Genomic DNA, 17,833 nt, shown 5'->3' with positions numbered 1-17,833 from the left:
GAGCCCCCCGACTTCAAAATCATTCCAAGGCCTACAAAGTATGTCAGAACCATAGAAATATAACAAAAGAAACTAAATATATTGCATTAGTAAGCTACTAATATCAGAAAAATGGTAAGAAAATATTGGGGTAACATAAAAAAGTTCATAGCGAGACGAGGACAAGAATGTGACATGTTAAGGCCACCACACCCTAAGACAACGCTAACGCAAAATTGTATGGCCCTAAAAATCCTTAGCCTTAATCCTATGTCTCCACAAAGTTTTATCCTCGACCATGTCTTCCGATAAGTGCAAGTGTAAAAATCCTTCTTAATCTGCTCATCATAACCAGTTTGGGTTTGCCTCTTGTCCTTTACAATGAGAGTTTCAACGACTCTTAAGAAGCGCCACCAAATGAGAGTTCCATCGCAATCTCCCCTCCCTATTTTCTATTATATACTAGCCATCCTAATATTTCTCTAAAAACCTTATTTGTTATATTATCCAACTTTGTGTGTTCACATATCCACATAAGCATCATACTCTCTACTACCTCTAGCTTGTGCACATGTATTTACTTGATGACCAAACATTGGTCCATATATCATAGTCACTTGTAGGGATGAGCAAAAATAGATATGGTATCGATTGGTACAGGCACCGAACCGGTACCGGTACCGGTTCGGTACTGATTTAGTACCGTCAATACATTCACAGCTGTAGTGCACAAACCCTAATCAACCATTAACAGTTGCTCCAATTTGGGGCTAATACTGGTAAGGTTCTCGATTTCTCTCTTCTCTGTCTACAATCGTGAATTTTCCCATGGAAATGATTGTTTTGTATCCATGGAAATGATTCTTGATTAATGCATTGACTATATAATATTTTGTATTTATAATAATCGTTTATTTCGAGAATGAATCTTGCCTTCAAAGTTCAGATTGTGAATTTGTGCCTTTTATTATCTTCAATGGATATCATTTCAATTGATTCATACATATAATTACCCTACTAACCGTTATTTTTATGTGTCTGTTAATAGCATAGGTAAACTTTAAAAAGAAGGTGGTAGTGAAAAGTGAAAACCATTGTGTGGAGTTTATCTGAACAGTTATGTTTGGCCATTGTGTGGTTCCAGTTTGCGCGTTAATGAAAATGATCCAAGTTATGCTTCAAGTATAAGTTGCTTTGCTTTCACAGCCGCATGTAAAAAGCCACCGGTTTACATTATCATACCGGAGTAAATGTCACAAGTAACCCTGAGACTGTATTAAAACAATTTTTAAACCATACTTGAAGCAAATTATTAACATGTGAAAGAACAAATGAATACCGCAGATAAAAGCATACAATAAGCTACTGCTTTGGATGTTATAGCCTTGAGTTACACCGCTTGCATCGCTATTGGAGACTTTAAGATGGTTGAATCAACGTTGAATTGAAATGAATACGGTAATTATCTTTCACATTAACTTTTTTTTTACTAATTGTATTAATTTGTTTATTCAAGTCTAATGATATTGAGCATGATTTGGGAGATCACAAGCATCTTCTTTATTTGATAGTGACACACATGGGGAGTATGCATTCAACTTTAGAGAGGTTTTACAATTACATGCTTTTGTACAGTGTTCTTCAAATTTAAGAGAGGAATCATAGTGAGTCTCAAATTTTGTTATTTGTTAGTGTATATAGAATATTTGATTTACTATGAGGTCGGTTCTACTAATTTGAAGATTGTGTGATCTCATATATGTTACTTTTTGTCATCTTGGTCCTATTTTTCCCCTGTGTACTAAGGTTCTTTTTTTTTTTTTATTTTAAAGGAATAGGTAATAAGAACAGGTGACGAATTATTATGTTTAATGTGTTTTAATTAAGGCAAAAATGTTGGGATGAGCAAATGCTACCAGGCACCGATACCAAACCGGATACTTTCAATTCCAATTCGTCACTAACTTTTTGAGGTATCAGGATCGGAATAGTACCGATATTTTACCAATGTGCAGTACCAAATCGGTATCGTACCCAGCATTTTCGGTACCGGTATCGATATCCATTTTTAGTATCGGTATTTTCGGGGAGATACTTTATTAGCAAGTTGTATTAACTATAGCAAAATTAAAATTCATCTACTTCAATTTTATGTATTTTAACTGTGGTTATGATGATAGATTATGCAGTTTTTATGATAGCTTTTATGCAACTTATATGCTCCAATTTATGAGCTTATATGCACAAGTTTTATGTAGCTATTTTTAACTGCTTTATACAATTTTATGTTTAGCCTTTTTTCTTTTAGTGTTTTAATGTTTGTGTCAATGCAAAGTTTTTTGCAGAATTTTATTTTATAACAAGCTAGAGGCTCAGATTGAAATGGGCGAAGATTGAAGATGATTGTTATAAAGTTTAGTTGATTTGTTTTCAATGTACAAGTAAACTCTTCTCTCAAAAAAATTTGAATTGAGGTGCCAAACAGGTTGCTACGGGTAAAATCGTGTCAGCCCAATTGGTTTTACAAACGGATGTCTTTTGGTTATGTACTAAATAATGAAAAAGGATATACCAAGAAACGGGAATGTGATGTTTTCTAGAAATTTGTACAGAAAATCGTTAATTGTAACCTTTTTGCAAAATAAATTGGATGACGTATTTAGAGGTTTAGTTGACTTTTTTGTTCTGTATAATGTTTGTAAAAAAATTGGTTGAAGAGCTAACTAGAGCAAGCTACATGATTGATGAAGGAGATGCAACTGCATTTCTTTTCTTCTCTCTAAATTTTATTTTATGGTGGTTAGTTTCATTACTTAAAATGAATTCTTCATTAATTTGTTTGTGATGTTAAGTTTAATTGGGTTTGTTTGGTTACAGGCTTTTAAAGGTTATCATTTTCAGTTTAAATTGGGTAGTTTGATTGCAAGAAATTTCAAGACATTTTTTTAAAATTCAGATGCTACTAGATATGATGTAGCTAAAAGTAAAAGAGAATTACAATAATTTAAGGGTACATTCTTGCAACTTTATTTTTTATTATTACATGTAACATGGTATTTATTATATGAATTTTTTTTACATATTTTGTTATTATATCTTTTTAATTGTTCAACCCGTGTAGTACACGGCTACCTAACCAAACTGGATTGATTTCTTTATATGTACTAACGACTTTAATCCATGAAAATTGGGTCAAGAGATCTTTTTGTAAAAATTAAGAAAAATATGTTGATTTCTTTTTTGGTAATATTACCCATAATAAAAACAAACTATTATAATATCTAAGAACTTTTTATACTAAAACTAATTCAAACGATATAACGATTATTTTCTTTTCTTCGACATAATTTGGTGGCCTACTTGTATAATATTAAACATAAGATATCTTAAATTAAACTCTAGAAACATATTATTATGTTATATAAAAAAACTTTTGAAAAGTTAAATTCAATAAAAAATAATAAGCGGAATGAGCAATTAGCAAATAATAAATCCTCCGATTATGGCCTGGTGGCAGAAGGTTTGAGTTCTTCAGTGTAGACCTAAGTTCGATCTCAACTTGTGTTACTTTTATCTTGTGAAATGTTGTCAGTTCAAATCGCAAACCTATCGTGGTTTTTATCCCATCATGTGTTACGCCAAAGAGTTCTGCTCTTGTGGTGGCACAACGACTTTCATCTGGCAGTCGACGATATGATTTACCGGGGGAACGCCCAAGCCAAATTTTGAAGTCAACGTTGGTCTGGTTAAGACAACATAAACCAGCCAGAGTGGGGCAACAGAGCTCTCTACTTTGAGGAGTTTGTAGGGGGGTGTGTGTGGTGCGGTTCGGTGCGGTTTGGGGCTAAAACCAAACCGACAACCAAAATTTCGGTTTTTGGATTTTCGAAACCGTTTGATTTCTGTTTTTTGGGTTATCATTTGGGTTTCGGTTTTTTTGGTTTTTGCCATTTGAATTTGAAAATTTTAAGCCGAAAAGAAAGTTAGCCGAAAATAATAGATTTAGGTATAAATAATTTTGTTAATTATCAATTAATAGATTATTATATATTTAGCCAAAGGTATTTGAACTACATATTTATTTGACTCCTATAAATTACTTAAAATAAAAAACAAAAAAACAGAAATCTAGAAATTCAGTTCGGTTTGGTTTTTAGTTTTTACAAAACATAAAACCAAACCTTCACTTTGTTTCTATTCGATTTTCTAAGTTTCGGATCGTTTTTCTGGTTTCTTGTACACAAAAAAGTCTCCATTAAAAAAATATATAAATAATAATAATAAACGTTGTGTCAGTGAGTGATTACAAACTGAAACGTGCCATTCATTGATGACCGGATTCGCATCTCACTCCAGAAAGTAACCACTCATCTCTTCTGCATAACCATTAACCAAACAACTGTTTCTGCAGATATATTCATTTCATTTGATCTGAACACACAGACACAGTATGAGTTCAAGTTCCGGTCAGTACGATCTGTCGTTCAAGATCTTATTGATCGGAGATTCAGGCGTCGGCAAGAGTAGTCTGCTCGTCAGTTTCATTTCCAACACCGTTGATGATCTACCTCCCACTATTGGTAATTTTACTCACTTTTTAGTAAATCAATTCATGTGGTTTGGATGTGTGTTTTTTAATTGAAATAATATGCTAAGCTTTTAGTATTTAATCAAGTGAAGCTATTTCAGTGTAATTGGATTAACTTGTTGATCAAGTTAATCCGGTGCACACTTATTTGATCTTATTATGATTTAATAGTCTTGGGGATTCCAAGGGGGCAACGCCCGTGGTGGCAGTGTCCAAGGGGCTCAATTCCTGGATGGGGTCGAGCTGCCAAGTCAGCTTGTAATTTTTTTTATTTTGAAATATGTTACATTATAGGAAATGTATTACAAGTTTAATGTTATTAAATTCCATAAGTAATTTTAGTGTCAAAATAGGAGTGTGTTTTATATTATTTGAAATTCAAAACATGATAACTGCGAAACGGTTATCATCGACCATAACCCTAATAACCATCGCTTGATAATAGGATGAAACTTTCTGGTTCACAAAACTCTCTCGAATCCATACTCGCTTTTTGATCAAATTAATCTGAGTTTTATCCGGTCAAAACATTTGGGAACCACAAATAGTTTTGATCTGAAAGTGCTATTACACGACTCTTAGATTTTCCAAAGATAATCAGTTTTTCTGTGCAATTTTCTTAGCAAGTAGGTGTGGATTTTGTTGTAAATTTGTAGAAATATATGATATTAATTAACTCTAATTATATTTCCAAAAGGATTAAGCTTTCCCCCCCTGCATTTGTATTTGTTGTTTACAATGTGGATCGATGGAGTAGTGGCGAGTGAAGAGTAAAGCTTTTCCCCCCTGCATTCTCTGCTGAAAATTGTATTTGTTGTTTTAAGTGTGTGTATCTGACTATAGATATGTTCACGGTGTGGTTTGACCAGTTTTGACCCAAAAAAAAGTATGGGCCGAACTGCTAGCTATGGTTTCAGGAAAAGACAAACTAAACCAGTTGGGTTGGTTGGGTCGGCAGGACTGGCCTGTTTTGGTGGTTTGATGGTTTTGACAATTCGGTCTCGGTGGTTTTGAACTATTTTTTGCGAAAGCATAATTTTGTATTATTCTTTTTTAACAGAGTGGTGGTCCATGAATATTGAATAGTATATATGCATAACTTCATTTTCCTAAAACAAACAAAAATATAAATAATAAGTGTTGAAACGGCCGGCTCCAAGTTTCAAACTGACAAGATTGGTTCGGTTGATTTTAACGATTTAATGACATGTTATGCTTATGTTCATCTTTCTAGCTCACTGCTTCAGTATTATTGAGTGTCTAAGCAAGTTTCTGGAACTTATGATGAGCTATTTCTGTGTTGTTATGACCATTTCAAGCAAAAATTAAGTTGTATTATTGCCCTAATGGTTCATTGCTATATGTTTATATAAGTTGCAAATCTTCTCATTTTGCTGGAAAAGCAATAACTGATTATCAGATTATGTATCTTGTTAACAGCTTTAGCTTCTACTCTTTATTTGTTGAGCAGGTGTTGACTTCAAAATCAAGCAGTTTACAGTTGGCGGGAAAAGATTAAAATTTACAATATGGGACACAGGTATGCAACTATGCATTGTATTTTAATAATGTTTATAATTAATAAAATACAGTTCAAAGAAAAGTAAACACAATTAAATAAACAGTAATCAAATCGAAAGAAGTAGCAACATAAAAATAAAAGAATCAGGATTGACTAAGTACAGGGTTTGACATTGCTAGAGATGACCAAATTGCCTGACAACTGCACTTAAATGTCTTAATTTGTATTTAAAAATTTTGAAAATATAGTTAAACAACTTTGGTTGTACAGATTAATTAGATCAAAGCCCAGCCGTTTGTGTTTGATAAGCTCGCACGAGGCCAAATTCTGTTCCTCACGTCACGCCTACTCACAGGCTCAATTTTTTCAAGCCAATCAAGCCATTTCATATTCTCCTTTCAATTCCCATTTCAAATATCATATCATTTATCTTAGCTCTCATTTGGACACGGGAACACAATTAACTGGCCATACATATATTTTTCCTCTGATTAACTAACCATAGATATATTTTTTACTAAATTTTTTCCAACAATAACTCTAAAAGGTTGATTTGATCAATGTTGCAACTGTGCATGCGGTTATATCAAGTTACCATCGATAGTTCCTGATCTGTAATCTGATATTTGTTGCAGCTGGACAGGAGAGATTCAGGACATTGACAAGCTCTTACTACAGAGGCGCCCAAGGGATTATTCTTGGTACACAATCACTTTATTTATATCCAAAACTGTGAAAAATACATACACATAATTCTGTGCACTAGTATTATAAATGCACACCCTTAGTATTAACTCTTGCACCACAGCTAACATCTAGTGATATATTGAACACATTATGTGTTACAGTGTATGATGTTACAAGGAGAGAAACATTCACAAACTTGTCTGAAATATGGGCCAAAGAAGTGGACCTTTACTCCACTAATCAAGACTGTGTGAAGATGCTTGTTGGAAACAAAGTTGACAAAGTAATGCCCACATTCCATTTCAATATTTAATATGCTTCTATTTGTGTCTATTTTTTTGTGGCTTTATTTCTAAGATATTCTGTTCAGGACTCGGAAAGGTTTGTAAGCAAGGAAGAAGGCGTTGCTCTTGCAAAAGAACTTGGCTGTTTGTTTCTTGAATGCAGTGCTAGAACTCAAGAAAATGTACATCAATGTTTTGAAGAGCTAGCAGTAAAGGTAACGTTTTATTATTTAAAAATTAGATTCTTTTATAGCCAAAACTTTCACGGTATCAACCCCAACTCAAACCTGTGTACTAAAGTGAGCTGTCTACATTGACAAGGTCCTGACTCTTGACACATGATAATATTGCAGATAATGGAAGTCCCGAGTCTTCTAGAAGAAGGGTCTACAGTGGTGAAGAGAAGCATAATGAAGCAGAAACCAGAGCACCAGGCTAGAACGCCTAATGGTTGTTGTTGCTCATAAAATACGCCCCCAAATAAGTCTTATGGTTCCACGGTTCCATCCATCTAACCCGGTCTTGTGAGCTTCTTAATAATTCCAAAAAATACATGTAATTAGGTTTGTTATTGAGGCATCTCTACGCTCCAAAAAAAGCTTAAAAAAAACCGATTCCTCATGTAAAGTTGTGATCATGGTGTTGTCGAGTTGGCCCGGAAAGTAACAATGTTTTGTGATGTTATGTAGTTATGGTATGTAAATAACTTGCCATTCACATTGGTGATGTGTTGTGAATTTGTCTAGTAATAACAAGTGATTCTTAGGTGTGTAAATCATGTTAGGTTTAACGGGTAGAATCATTGAACCCGAACACCATTCTAACCCAATTATCTAAACTACTCAAACATGTTAAGAGTGGTTATAATCAAGTTGTAAACATGAGGCAAGTTGAAAGGTTGTACTAACAGATCGTAAGTGTATTGGTGAGTCGACCTGTTATGGTCCACTTATCAAATACCCGATGGTCTCCATTTTATAGTACTAAAAGGCACACTATGGTGACAATGCGATACCGGTACCATGTCATAAACTACCAAAAATAATATTGAATCATACAATCCTTTTATCATGAAGATAAGATATCTCAAGTCTCAACAAACAAAAACAAAACTTTAAGATATTAATATTAAACCTGAGCCACCGCTGCACTCTGTCTAGCTGCAGCCTCCAAGATCACCCATGCTTCTGTATTGGGTTCAGCTAGCTCTCCGGGTGTCTGCCAAGTGATACACGTCAGCCACACGACCATAAATCAAACATAAACATGAACCTCAAACCAATCAAACACCAACCTTTCCATACACATTTGTTTTACTAGTTGATGCCCCGAGTGAAAGTAAAAGTTGAACAATTTCCTTGTGTTCCCCTCTAGCAGCATGATGAAGAGGCTGTCCCAAAATCAAATTAATTATATATAATCAAGGTTTATAAGATAGCCAATTACGAATGTAATATAGTTAGCTACAAATGAAAAGTAACTTACGGTGTCGCCTTCTACATCAACTGATTCAAGCATTCTTTTCACGCATTCAGGAGAATCGGCTTTACCAATCAATAGTTGAACAATTTCCATAAATCCTAAAGTTGCAAGCAAACAAAAATTATAAACCAATAATCTAATAATGTTTTATAAAATAAATAGCAAGTGTCTATGACTATTAGCAAACCTCCAGCACACGCATCATGCAGAGGAATACCACCATCTTCATCCTTAACCTCCACCGAAGCACCTCTTTCCAGCAATAACTAAATGAAAACAATCATGTTTGTAGTTGGTTAAACAGTCGGATTATATATTTTCACCTAAACATACCTGAACGCAAGACAGATGGCCATAGAGACAGGTGAGATGAAGTGCAGAATCTCCATCTTCAACTGGTTCATCAATGCTGCCTTCCAAATGATCTATTTTGGTTGAATCAATGAGAAAAAAATCATTATAAAAGCCACAAAAGATCTTTATTTGCCCAAATAGAAAACTAAGGATTGCAACTATTCATCAACCGACAGCACCTTGCAACAAATTGTATAAACAAACGTGTTACGGATAAAGCTCGTTTAGATATCAAGCGTGAGCTCGAGCCTTGCATATTTTCAAGTTTTAACTCTTTCAGTCTTTTGGACTTCTATATATTATTTTCACGCTGCACAGCGAGTTCAGGCCTAGCATTAGCTCCTCATTTAAGCCTTTAAGGTACTGTACACACGAGCTCGAGCCGAGTTGAGGCTCGTTTAAGAGTGTTCTCAAAATATATAAAAATAGTTAGCACGCATATAAGTTAATTAATAAATAATAAGCGAGCCGAGCCTGAGCCTGAAAAATGACTCACAAGTCGAGCAGAAAGACTCTTGTAAGTCACAACTAGACGAGCTCAATCATAGTCGGATCTGTACACCAATTCAAGTTTTCCAAAATCCTAATTTTAGTTTTGAACTTTGAGTTCCCAAACCCTAAGATAACTAATCGAACAATAATGATCTATACATAACAATCAATTATTAAAAAGAACCGAGCCTTATTGAGCCTGAGCCACAAGTAAAGCTTTTTTGATATCGAGCCCGAGCTCGAGCCTTGTCTGGGAAGATCGTTAGATTTTCTCAAAAATTTAGGTTCGTCAAGCCTTGTGTAAATTTTTATGTTTTAACTCTTTCGGACTTCTAATGTATTAGTTTCACACTGCACAGCCGAAACCAGACTCGTTTAAGATTTTTCTCAAAATATATAAATATAGCTAATCTGTATATAAGTTAATTAAAAAATAATAAAAAAGCCAACCCTGAGTCAAGCTCGACCTTGGAAAAATGACTAAAGAGCTGAGCTCAAACTCTTGTAAGTCAAATAGTCAAGCTCATCTCCTTAATTACTAATGTTTGTAACGAAATTGTAAGCAGATTCGAGTTTTCTGATATCCTAATTTCATTTTTAAAATTAGTTAACTAATATTATTTTTATTCTCAAAATATATAAAATAGTTAAAATGTATATAAGTCAATTACTAAATAATAAACAAGCCCAAGCCAAGCTCGAGCTAGAAAAAATGAAATCACGAGCCGAACTTCTAATGTATTAGTTACACACTGCACAGCCGAACTCAGGCTTAGCTCGTTTAAGATACTGCACACGAGCTCGAGCCTAGCTTAGGCTCGCTTAAGACCTTTCTCAGAACGTATAAAAATATTATAAATGTATATAAGTTAGTTAATAAATAATGAATGAGCTCGAGCTGAAAAAATAACTCAAGCTTTAGATAAAGAACTCGAGCTCTTGTAAGTCAAAACGAGCCTAGTGGAGCCCAGGCTCGGCTAGTTAATTAGAAGCAACAATCTGAGAACGTGTGAATTAAAACTATACGCCTATTCAAGTTCCCCGATAACCTAATTTCATTTTTAAAACCGTAGGATAAATAATCTAACAATAACAATCTATACAAACAATTCGATTAATAATCGGCAGGTAAATTGAACGTATAAAAAGAAAAAAGAATAATAAACCTAGGGCTTGACGGAGTGCATCAACGTTGCCGTGGGCGGCGGCGGCGGCTAGGTCACGGAGGTGAAGAGGCGTGTCTTCGAAATCGGAGTCTGGCAAGGCGCCTTGTTCAACGAAAAGGATTCCGTCTTCATCGTCGTCACCGTCGATGTTGTGCCTACCGGGAACCGCCATTGGATGTATTACTATTGTTAATTAACGCCGGAAAATGAATAACTGGGGTTATTATTATTATTATAAACAATGGAATGGGAGTTTATGTAAGGGTTAAAAGGAATATGTTTATTTTTTTAGGGTTGCGTGGGGTGCGGTTTTGGGACAAAATTAAATCGAAAATCAAAATTAGGCATTCAAACATACCGGTAGATTTGACACCATGACTCAATCAATTTGATAGGGCACTCACCGTAAATCTTTATTGTTTTAACTTTTTAACAATACAAATAAACCATGGTTCAACTCTCTCACAACATGAATATATTTGGAACAAAACTTAACATGTTAGCCCAACTTTATGTGAGCCTAACGTAACTTTAACAAGTCTAGATTAAGGTTGATCAGCAAGATTAAGTCCAACAACCTTTTACAAATGGGCGGTTCACCCGCAACAAGAGACATGTTGTTTCTATGTCTTTAAACTCTATGTTATATGCATACATCCACACATATGATTTGCAATGTGTCCCCGACCAGCATACCCACGAGGGTTCAAGTTGCTGCGCCCTCTAACAGGATATTATGTGGTTGCGACTTGTATTATGATCCAATGAAAGGAGTAAATACGTCACACCATCTTGGAGATAAATCTGAACTGGACAACTCAATCCCTTGCATTCTTTGCCACCAAGGGTGCAAAATTTATAGCATCATTGAATTTTAATGGTTGTAGATGTCACGCCCCCGTTGTAGGATTTGATTATGCGTATGAATGGGTTCTTTGATGGTTAAGTTGTTTAGCTAGGTTACCCTACTTATCATGCATATGCTACTTACGCCTACAACTAGGTTATTTATGGCTCGTATTATATAGCCAGGTTACCCTAATTATCATGTATGATTTGATTATACCTATGCTGGGTTCTTTACTAGTCATTTTATTTGTAATACACCGTATTTGTTAGATCCAAGTATATGTATACTCAAAACTTGAGCGTTGTCTCCTTAACTATCTTACTTGTCAAATGGTTTTAAAGGTAATTCAACTCCTTTTAAAATATGAAAGACATTTTCAAGTCGTTGAAAGAGTTAAATGCATTCTTGTTTTAAAAGAAGTAAGTGTATTCACCTTGTAATAATCTTGAAAGACAATTTTGGCCGGTAACTATTTATGCTTTTGGACCTATAGATAAATTAAAGATTTGTATCAATTATGCTGATTATCGTAGAATCTAGCTTCTGACATTTACACAGTCTGGCTTTAATCCTAAACCTTTTTTGGGCCTACTTTTGAAGATTCAAACATTGTTAAAATGTTGAGTTCGTTTAGTGGGTTGAAAACCTTTAATAAAATATTCATTCTTGTCTTTTGACTAAGGCTGCATAACGGTTCAGAACCGCGAGAACCGAATCGAAACCGAAAATGACTGAAAATAGAACTGGAATAAGAACCTTTATAGTAAACGGTTCGGTTCCAGAACCGGTAAAGTCGGTTCTCGCTAATTGGTTCTATGCTAGAACTGGTTCGATCATTTATTATCAAATGGGTTATGCAAACTTTGCAAATCTAAGTTTATATAATTGTATGTCTTCTTTCATAACAAAATTAATTTATATTTCAACATGAACATCCGTTATATTTTTTACTAAAACCTAATTGTTGAAGTTAAATAAATCATTAGTGACGTTAGATTGAAGGAAGATCATTTTATTTTATATTATATTAACTTAAAAGCTTGAATCAAAATGATCTTGGCTGCTAGATATTGAACGCAAAAAAAGAAGATTTGAATTAAAGAATGATTTAATGAATGTTGGTTAATAAGTTACCTTATAAAAATGTTGACTGGCAAATTTATTTAAAACGTTTTTAGTATTCCGGTTCTTCGGTTCCACGTCTAGAACCATCGGTTTTATGCGGAACCGAACTGGGAACCGTTTAATGCAAATACTGAGAACCGAGAACCGTAAGGTTACACACATTAGCGGTTTCGAGGCAACGGTTCGGTTTCGGTTCCTCAATTATAATGGTTCCGAACCGTTTTTTTCTCGCCCCTACTTTTAACCATACTATGCATTAGATGGGTTATTAGGATAGATAGAGAATCTTTAGCCGTCAAAATAGACCTATGCTGATTGAAGACATTTTTTATACACCTAAGATCCGTTTGTTTGTAATGTTATCAAAACTTTAAAGCATAAACGTTTCTTTGGCATTATAACACTTAGGCCTCTCAGCTTTCAAAGTTAGTATTTAGGGCACACAAATTTCAGGGTGTTATAAAACTCCAAAGTAATGTTATGCTGGATATTATGGCCCGGTTCGATTACGTGGCTGACCGAGCTATGACTCGTGAGAGCTACACCTTGGGTAACAAGTATAAAACCATTTAAACTAGTTAACTGGTATTGACAATTATAACGAGGTTATAATGTTCTTTTATTTGATAAATGAATATGGACTAGGCTAATAGGATGAGATGGACTTTAATGGACTTGGGCCCCGGTTAAACTAACTAGTATATTATTATCTAGTTAGGTGCTGTTTCTTTTTGAAGACAAAAACTGTCTGCAATCTGATTTCATCTGATTTGATGTCTGCAACTGAAGATGTGGTCTGAAGGTATGCAATCTGAAAATATAATACTGTTTGTTTTATAAACTGGATATCGTCAGCCTAAGCTGAAAATTAGTTGCCTATCATACATATCACAGTAGATAGAATTTATTTAACGTCTGTAGACTGCTAAAATAAATTGGTGGTGGTGTACGAAATGTGGAAGTTGGTGGTGGTGGACGATTGGCGGCAGACAATTGTGGTAGGCAGTGAACGGTGGTGGTGGACGGTGGGCAGTGGTGATGGACAGTTGTGGTGGGTGGTGGTGGTGATGGACATTGGTGGTGGGTGGTGGTGGTGACAGACGGTGGGGGGTGGTGGTGATGGTTGTGGTGGGAGGTGGACGGTGGTGGTGGTGGGTGGGTGGTGGACGGTGGTGGTGGCGAACGGTGGGTGGTGGTGATGGACGGTTGTGGTGGCTGGTGGTAGTGGACGGTGGTAGCGGCTGACAGTAGGTGGTGGTGGTGATGGAAGGTGGTGGTGAGTGGTGGTGGCGGACAGTGGGTGGTGGTAGTGGACGATGGTTGTGGCCGACGGTGGGTGGTGGTGGTGGTGATGGACGGTGGTGGTGGTGGTGGGTGGTGGACGGTGGTGGTGGTGGGTGGTGGACGGTGGTGGTGGTCGGTGACGGTGGGTGGTGGGTGGTGGACGATGGTGGTAGCGAACGGTGGGTGGTGGTAGTGGACAGTGGTGGTGGCCAACGGTGGGTGGTGGTGATGGACAGTATTGGTGGTGGTGGGTGGTGGTGGTGGCGGACGGTGGTGGTGGGTGGTGGTGGTGGATGGTGATGGTGGTGGTGCACAGTGGGTGGTGGTGGTGTTGGACATTAGGTGTTGATAGGAGTGAAGAAGTGTGAAGAAGTTGAATAATAGCTTATTTTTTAAGACCATAAAAGCATTTTTCAAATATTTTTTTTTTTAAAAAACAAACAGTCTTCAGAAGCTTATGACTGCGCGCCTGCAGACGTAAGCCCTTTGCAGACATTTTAAGTAAAAACAAACAACACCTTAGTGAAACCCTAAAAAAAATCAAGAGATTAACCTAGCCACCAAAGTTCTCCATCTCTTGTCACACATTACCACCGCCGTCGGTCACCCGCTGCCCACCGGAGAACTACCGCCGCTGCCTTGCCCCCGCTGCATAGCCACGCTCCGCCGTTGCCGCTGCTAAAAACCACTGTTGTCGGCTCCCTCCGCGCACCACAACCATCGGGTCTCGTTCATATCATTACCTAGCAAAGCTTTTTAGCCTCGGTATCTCAACCGGTTATTCATTAACCGTGGTATAATTTATCTCATCGGTAGTTAAATTATAAATTGTTTATTTTTTCATGCTCGTATTGTCTGTAACCGGATTTTGTCGGGTTCTTGTTTTGGTGTTGATTACTTTATTTTGTCGTGTTTTATATTAATTAACCAGATTAATTAATTTACTAACTTTTATCGAAACCGGTGTTTGAAAATAAAGTTTGGCTGATCACCATTGAAAACTAACAAGTTAACCGTGATGCCTCTCTATTCATGATACCGAACTAAGTCCTTTCACTATAAAATGATCTTTATAAATTACATAAATAGTGTTTAGGTGTAAAATGGCTTAATCGTTTTTTTATTTAACAAATGGACGGGCTTAGTCTCTTGCATAAGAGACCGAAAGGATTATAGAATTCATACGTGAGACCATGGTATGTCAAAAGATTCATTTTTGAACTGAAAAGGGGTAAACATACCAAATCGTAAGACCAAAAGCGTAATTTTCTATCATATGTTGAAACATTATATTATAGAGTTAATTGCAGTTATGGTCTCTGTGGTGAAACCTAAAATGCAGCTTTCAACCCCACGGTGGTCATTTTTTTTTTGTAATCAGGACCAGCCATTAGTTTTTTAGGGGCAACAAAGTATTTTCACACACAAAAGAAACTCTGACACAATATAACCCCCCCCCCCTGCGACTTACAACCCTAACATCACCCCGTCGTCATATCTTCATTGTCACCCGTCTTCATCGCCTTCCCAGCGATCGTAACAATGGCTTGGATTTTTATGTAAACCTTAATGCTATGTTTTCACATGTATCGAAATTCACATTTACGTGTTAATTCATTTGTTTGATTAAATTTAGTTTAGGTCGATGCTCTGTATTTGGTTTTATAGCCGCGATTTATGCTAAGTAGATTGTATGACTGTGACTGTGTGTGCATATCTGTGTAGTGTGTATGTATATTGTTAAACTATGTAAATTTTTGATTTCATGCCAATTTGGTTAGTATTATACAAATAATCAGTTTAGATATTCAAGATTATGATTTGTTTATATTAAGCAGATTGTAATAAACAGCTTATAATAAAAGTCAACGGGTCACATATAGTCAACCATAAAAAGTCAATATTCGATTGGTTGAACCTGCTTGAGGGAAAATATTTTAACAGATTGATGGTCCAAATTGCATGTATTTAAAACCACAAGGTTGCAAGGGTATAATGGTCTTTTTATAGAAAAACAAACTTTGGGTTCACGGTGTGGTCCGATTGCAAAAAAAAGGACCACCACAAGATCTATATCTGTGAAATGGCCACCACAGAATTGAAAGATGCGTTTTGGGTTTTACCACATAAAACATAACTGCAATTAACTCTTATATTATTACTATATAATATTAAGAACTTTGGTGCCGCCAAGGCTCCTATTAGGCTACTTGGCGGCACCGTATTTGTAAGCAAATTTTGTTTTTTAATTCAGTTACCACGAAATGAACGTAACGGAAACTAATCGAACGCCATTTTTTTTTAGTTTCAATACCATAACAAATGTGAGGGAAACCAACCAAATTCAGGTAGACTCACCGCCCCAACGCTCGGCACCAACAAAGCCCGAGTTTACCAACTGGCCCCACTCTGTTTGTCTACCTTGTTTTTTTTTTATTTTTTTGTTTTATTTCCAGTACTATAACGAAGATGACAGAAACCGACCGAATTCGCGTACATTCACCATCTCAACGCCCGGGGCCGAAAACACTCAGGTTTTACCAATGGTTGCGTTTTGCTGACCTTTTTATTTCATTTATGGTACAATAATGAACGTAACAGACAGAATTCGCGTCGACTCACCATCTCAACTCTAGAGACCAACAACGCTCAGGTTACCAACACCCGACTTATACCAAACAAAGCCCGGGGACCTACAATGCTCGGGTTTTATTGGCCGAATTTAATTCGTTTTAACTTTTTTTTATGTGTTAATTTGAGGAATTTATTTTTTGGGCTTAGTTCTGGTACCATTACGAACGTAACCAATACCGAGCGAATATGCATCGACTCGCCGCTGTAACGCTCGGGCGTAACCTAACACGCAGGTTTTACTGATCAAATAAACATTGTTTTAAATATATTAATTCTTTTTACAGTATCTTATATGAATGCCACTACATTTTTTTATTTTAAATATACTAATTTAACAAATTTATTTTCTAGGTGGTTACCGTAATGAACGTAGCTAATAACGACCAAATTGGCGTTGACTTGCCGCTGCAACACCGGGTTTTACCGAACGAATTATCCATCGTTACTATTATGGACTTTTTAATATGTTAATTTTTTATTATAAGTTATACGAGCATTGTTACTATTTTCTGTGTTAACAGCTTAATTTGTTTTTTTTTAATTTGTGTCGGTACCAACGTGATAGGTACATAAACATATTTAACTGCATCGACTCAACGCGCTGGGTAATAAACTAGTAGTTGTATGTATTCCTATAAGTTTTACGTCAAACCCTTTGGTGCTAAAACTCATGATTGTGAAGGAAAAACATAGTCGGGAGGATTTGTTTTGGTTTGGTTCAATTTCAAATTTTCAACATAATTAAAAAAAAAAGCATTACAAACCATTTGGTGTTGAACCTTGACTTTTAACGAACGTAGAGAATCCGGTAGCCTGCCTAAGTAATGCCACAAGGTATGCCGTATCTAATCAGTAAGCATTTACATATTTGTTGTAAATAATGAAACATCATCAAGGTTCTTTCAAGGTTTCAATGAATCCAATGGCCAATGGGTGAAATTGTGTGTGTGTGTTTTTTTTTTCGTAACTATGTTGTAAAAAACTATAAGAAACTGGGTACGACAGTACATATCAATACAAACTGACGTTTAAAAACACAACGAAAGAAAGGACTACACAAAGGCAGATAAAACAAACCACAACTAAAAAGAAGACCCGACAAAACCGATACAAAAGCCTCCTTGACCTAATTGTGTTGATTGTGTTAATAAACAAATTTCAATCTAATGTTACAATCATCATGCCACCTTGTCAAACAATCTAATGTTACAATCATCATGAATCGTATATTCATATGAACAAATTAAAAGAATTTCAAAGAATCAAATTACAATGAATAACGGTGTTAGCATACCCTGATAGATCGCGTGATTGCTATAATCTATACCAGATCCCATTGGTTAGCCGGGTCTTGACGGTACATGAGTTTTTCAATAACAAATGGTT

The 17,833-nt window shown here is 35.9% G+C and overlaps 2 protein-coding genes across 2 annotated transcripts; one reads left to right on the top strand and one right to left on the bottom strand.

Moving 5' to 3' along the window:
* The first annotated feature begins 4,409 nt into the window (after positions 1 to 4,409).
* On the top strand, positions 4,410 to 7,577 carry LOC143574659 (ras-related protein RABC2a-like). The gene is made up of 6 exons (XM_077059235.1): positions 4,410 to 4,559; positions 6,039 to 6,107; positions 6,725 to 6,790; positions 6,938 to 7,059; positions 7,147 to 7,275; positions 7,414 to 7,577. Exons 1-6 carry the CDS (start codon positions 4,430 to 4,432, stop codon positions 7,525 to 7,527), a joined length of 630 nt encoding a protein of 209 aa, XP_076915350.1. The 5' UTR covers positions 4,410 to 4,429; the 3' UTR covers positions 7,528 to 7,577.
* Positions 7,578 to 8,093: 516 nt separating this feature from the next.
* On the bottom strand, positions 8,094 to 10,775 carry LOC143574650 (uncharacterized). The gene is made up of 6 exons (XM_077059225.1): positions 10,555 to 10,775; positions 8,876 to 8,967; positions 8,730 to 8,808; positions 8,546 to 8,640; positions 8,355 to 8,450; positions 8,094 to 8,278 (listed from the first exon to the last, which is right to left on the bottom strand). Exons 1-6 carry the CDS (start codon positions 10,724 to 10,726, stop codon positions 8,189 to 8,191), a joined length of 624 nt encoding a protein of 207 aa, XP_076915340.1. The 5' UTR covers positions 10,727 to 10,775; the 3' UTR covers positions 8,094 to 8,188.
* Between the last annotated feature and the right edge of the window lie 7,058 nt (positions 10,776 to 17,833).

Source organism: Bidens hawaiensis, unplaced genomic scaffold (assembly GCF_021521415.1).
Source record: "Bidens hawaiensis isolate Kalapana, Puna unplaced genomic scaffold, B.hawaiensis_p1.1 tig00001412_1, whole genome shotgun sequence".
Classification (NCBI taxonomy): Eukaryota; Viridiplantae; Streptophyta; class Magnoliopsida; order Asterales; family Asteraceae; genus Bidens; species Bidens hawaiensis.
Note: the sequence above shows the minus strand (reverse complement) of the source record. Positions and strands in the feature narration are given on the sequence as shown.

Coding starts and splice junctions, on each gene's coding strand:
- LOC143574659 (XM_077059235.1), top strand. CDS start 4,430: ATGAGTTCAAGTTCCGGTCAGTACGATCTGTCGTTCAAGATCTTATTG. Junction 4,560..6,038: donor TGATCTACCTCCCACTATTG/GTAATTTTACTC, acceptor TTTGTTGAGCAG/GTGTTGACTTCAAAATCAAG. Junction 7,060..7,146: donor TTGGAAACAAAGTTGACAAA/GTAATGCCCACA, acceptor TATTCTGTTCAG/GACTCGGAAAGGTTTGTAAG.
- LOC143574650 (XM_077059225.1), bottom strand. CDS start 10,726: ATGGCGGTTCCCGGTAGGCACAACATCGACGGTGACGACGATGAAGAC. Junction 8,968..10,554: donor TGCACTCCGTCAAGCCCTAG/GTTTATTATTCT, acceptor CAACCAAAATAG/ATCATTTGGAAGGCAGCATT. Junction 8,809..8,875: donor GCCATCTGTCTTGCGTTCAG/GTATGTTTAGGT, acceptor GTTTTCATTTAG/TTATTGCTGGAAAGAGGTGC.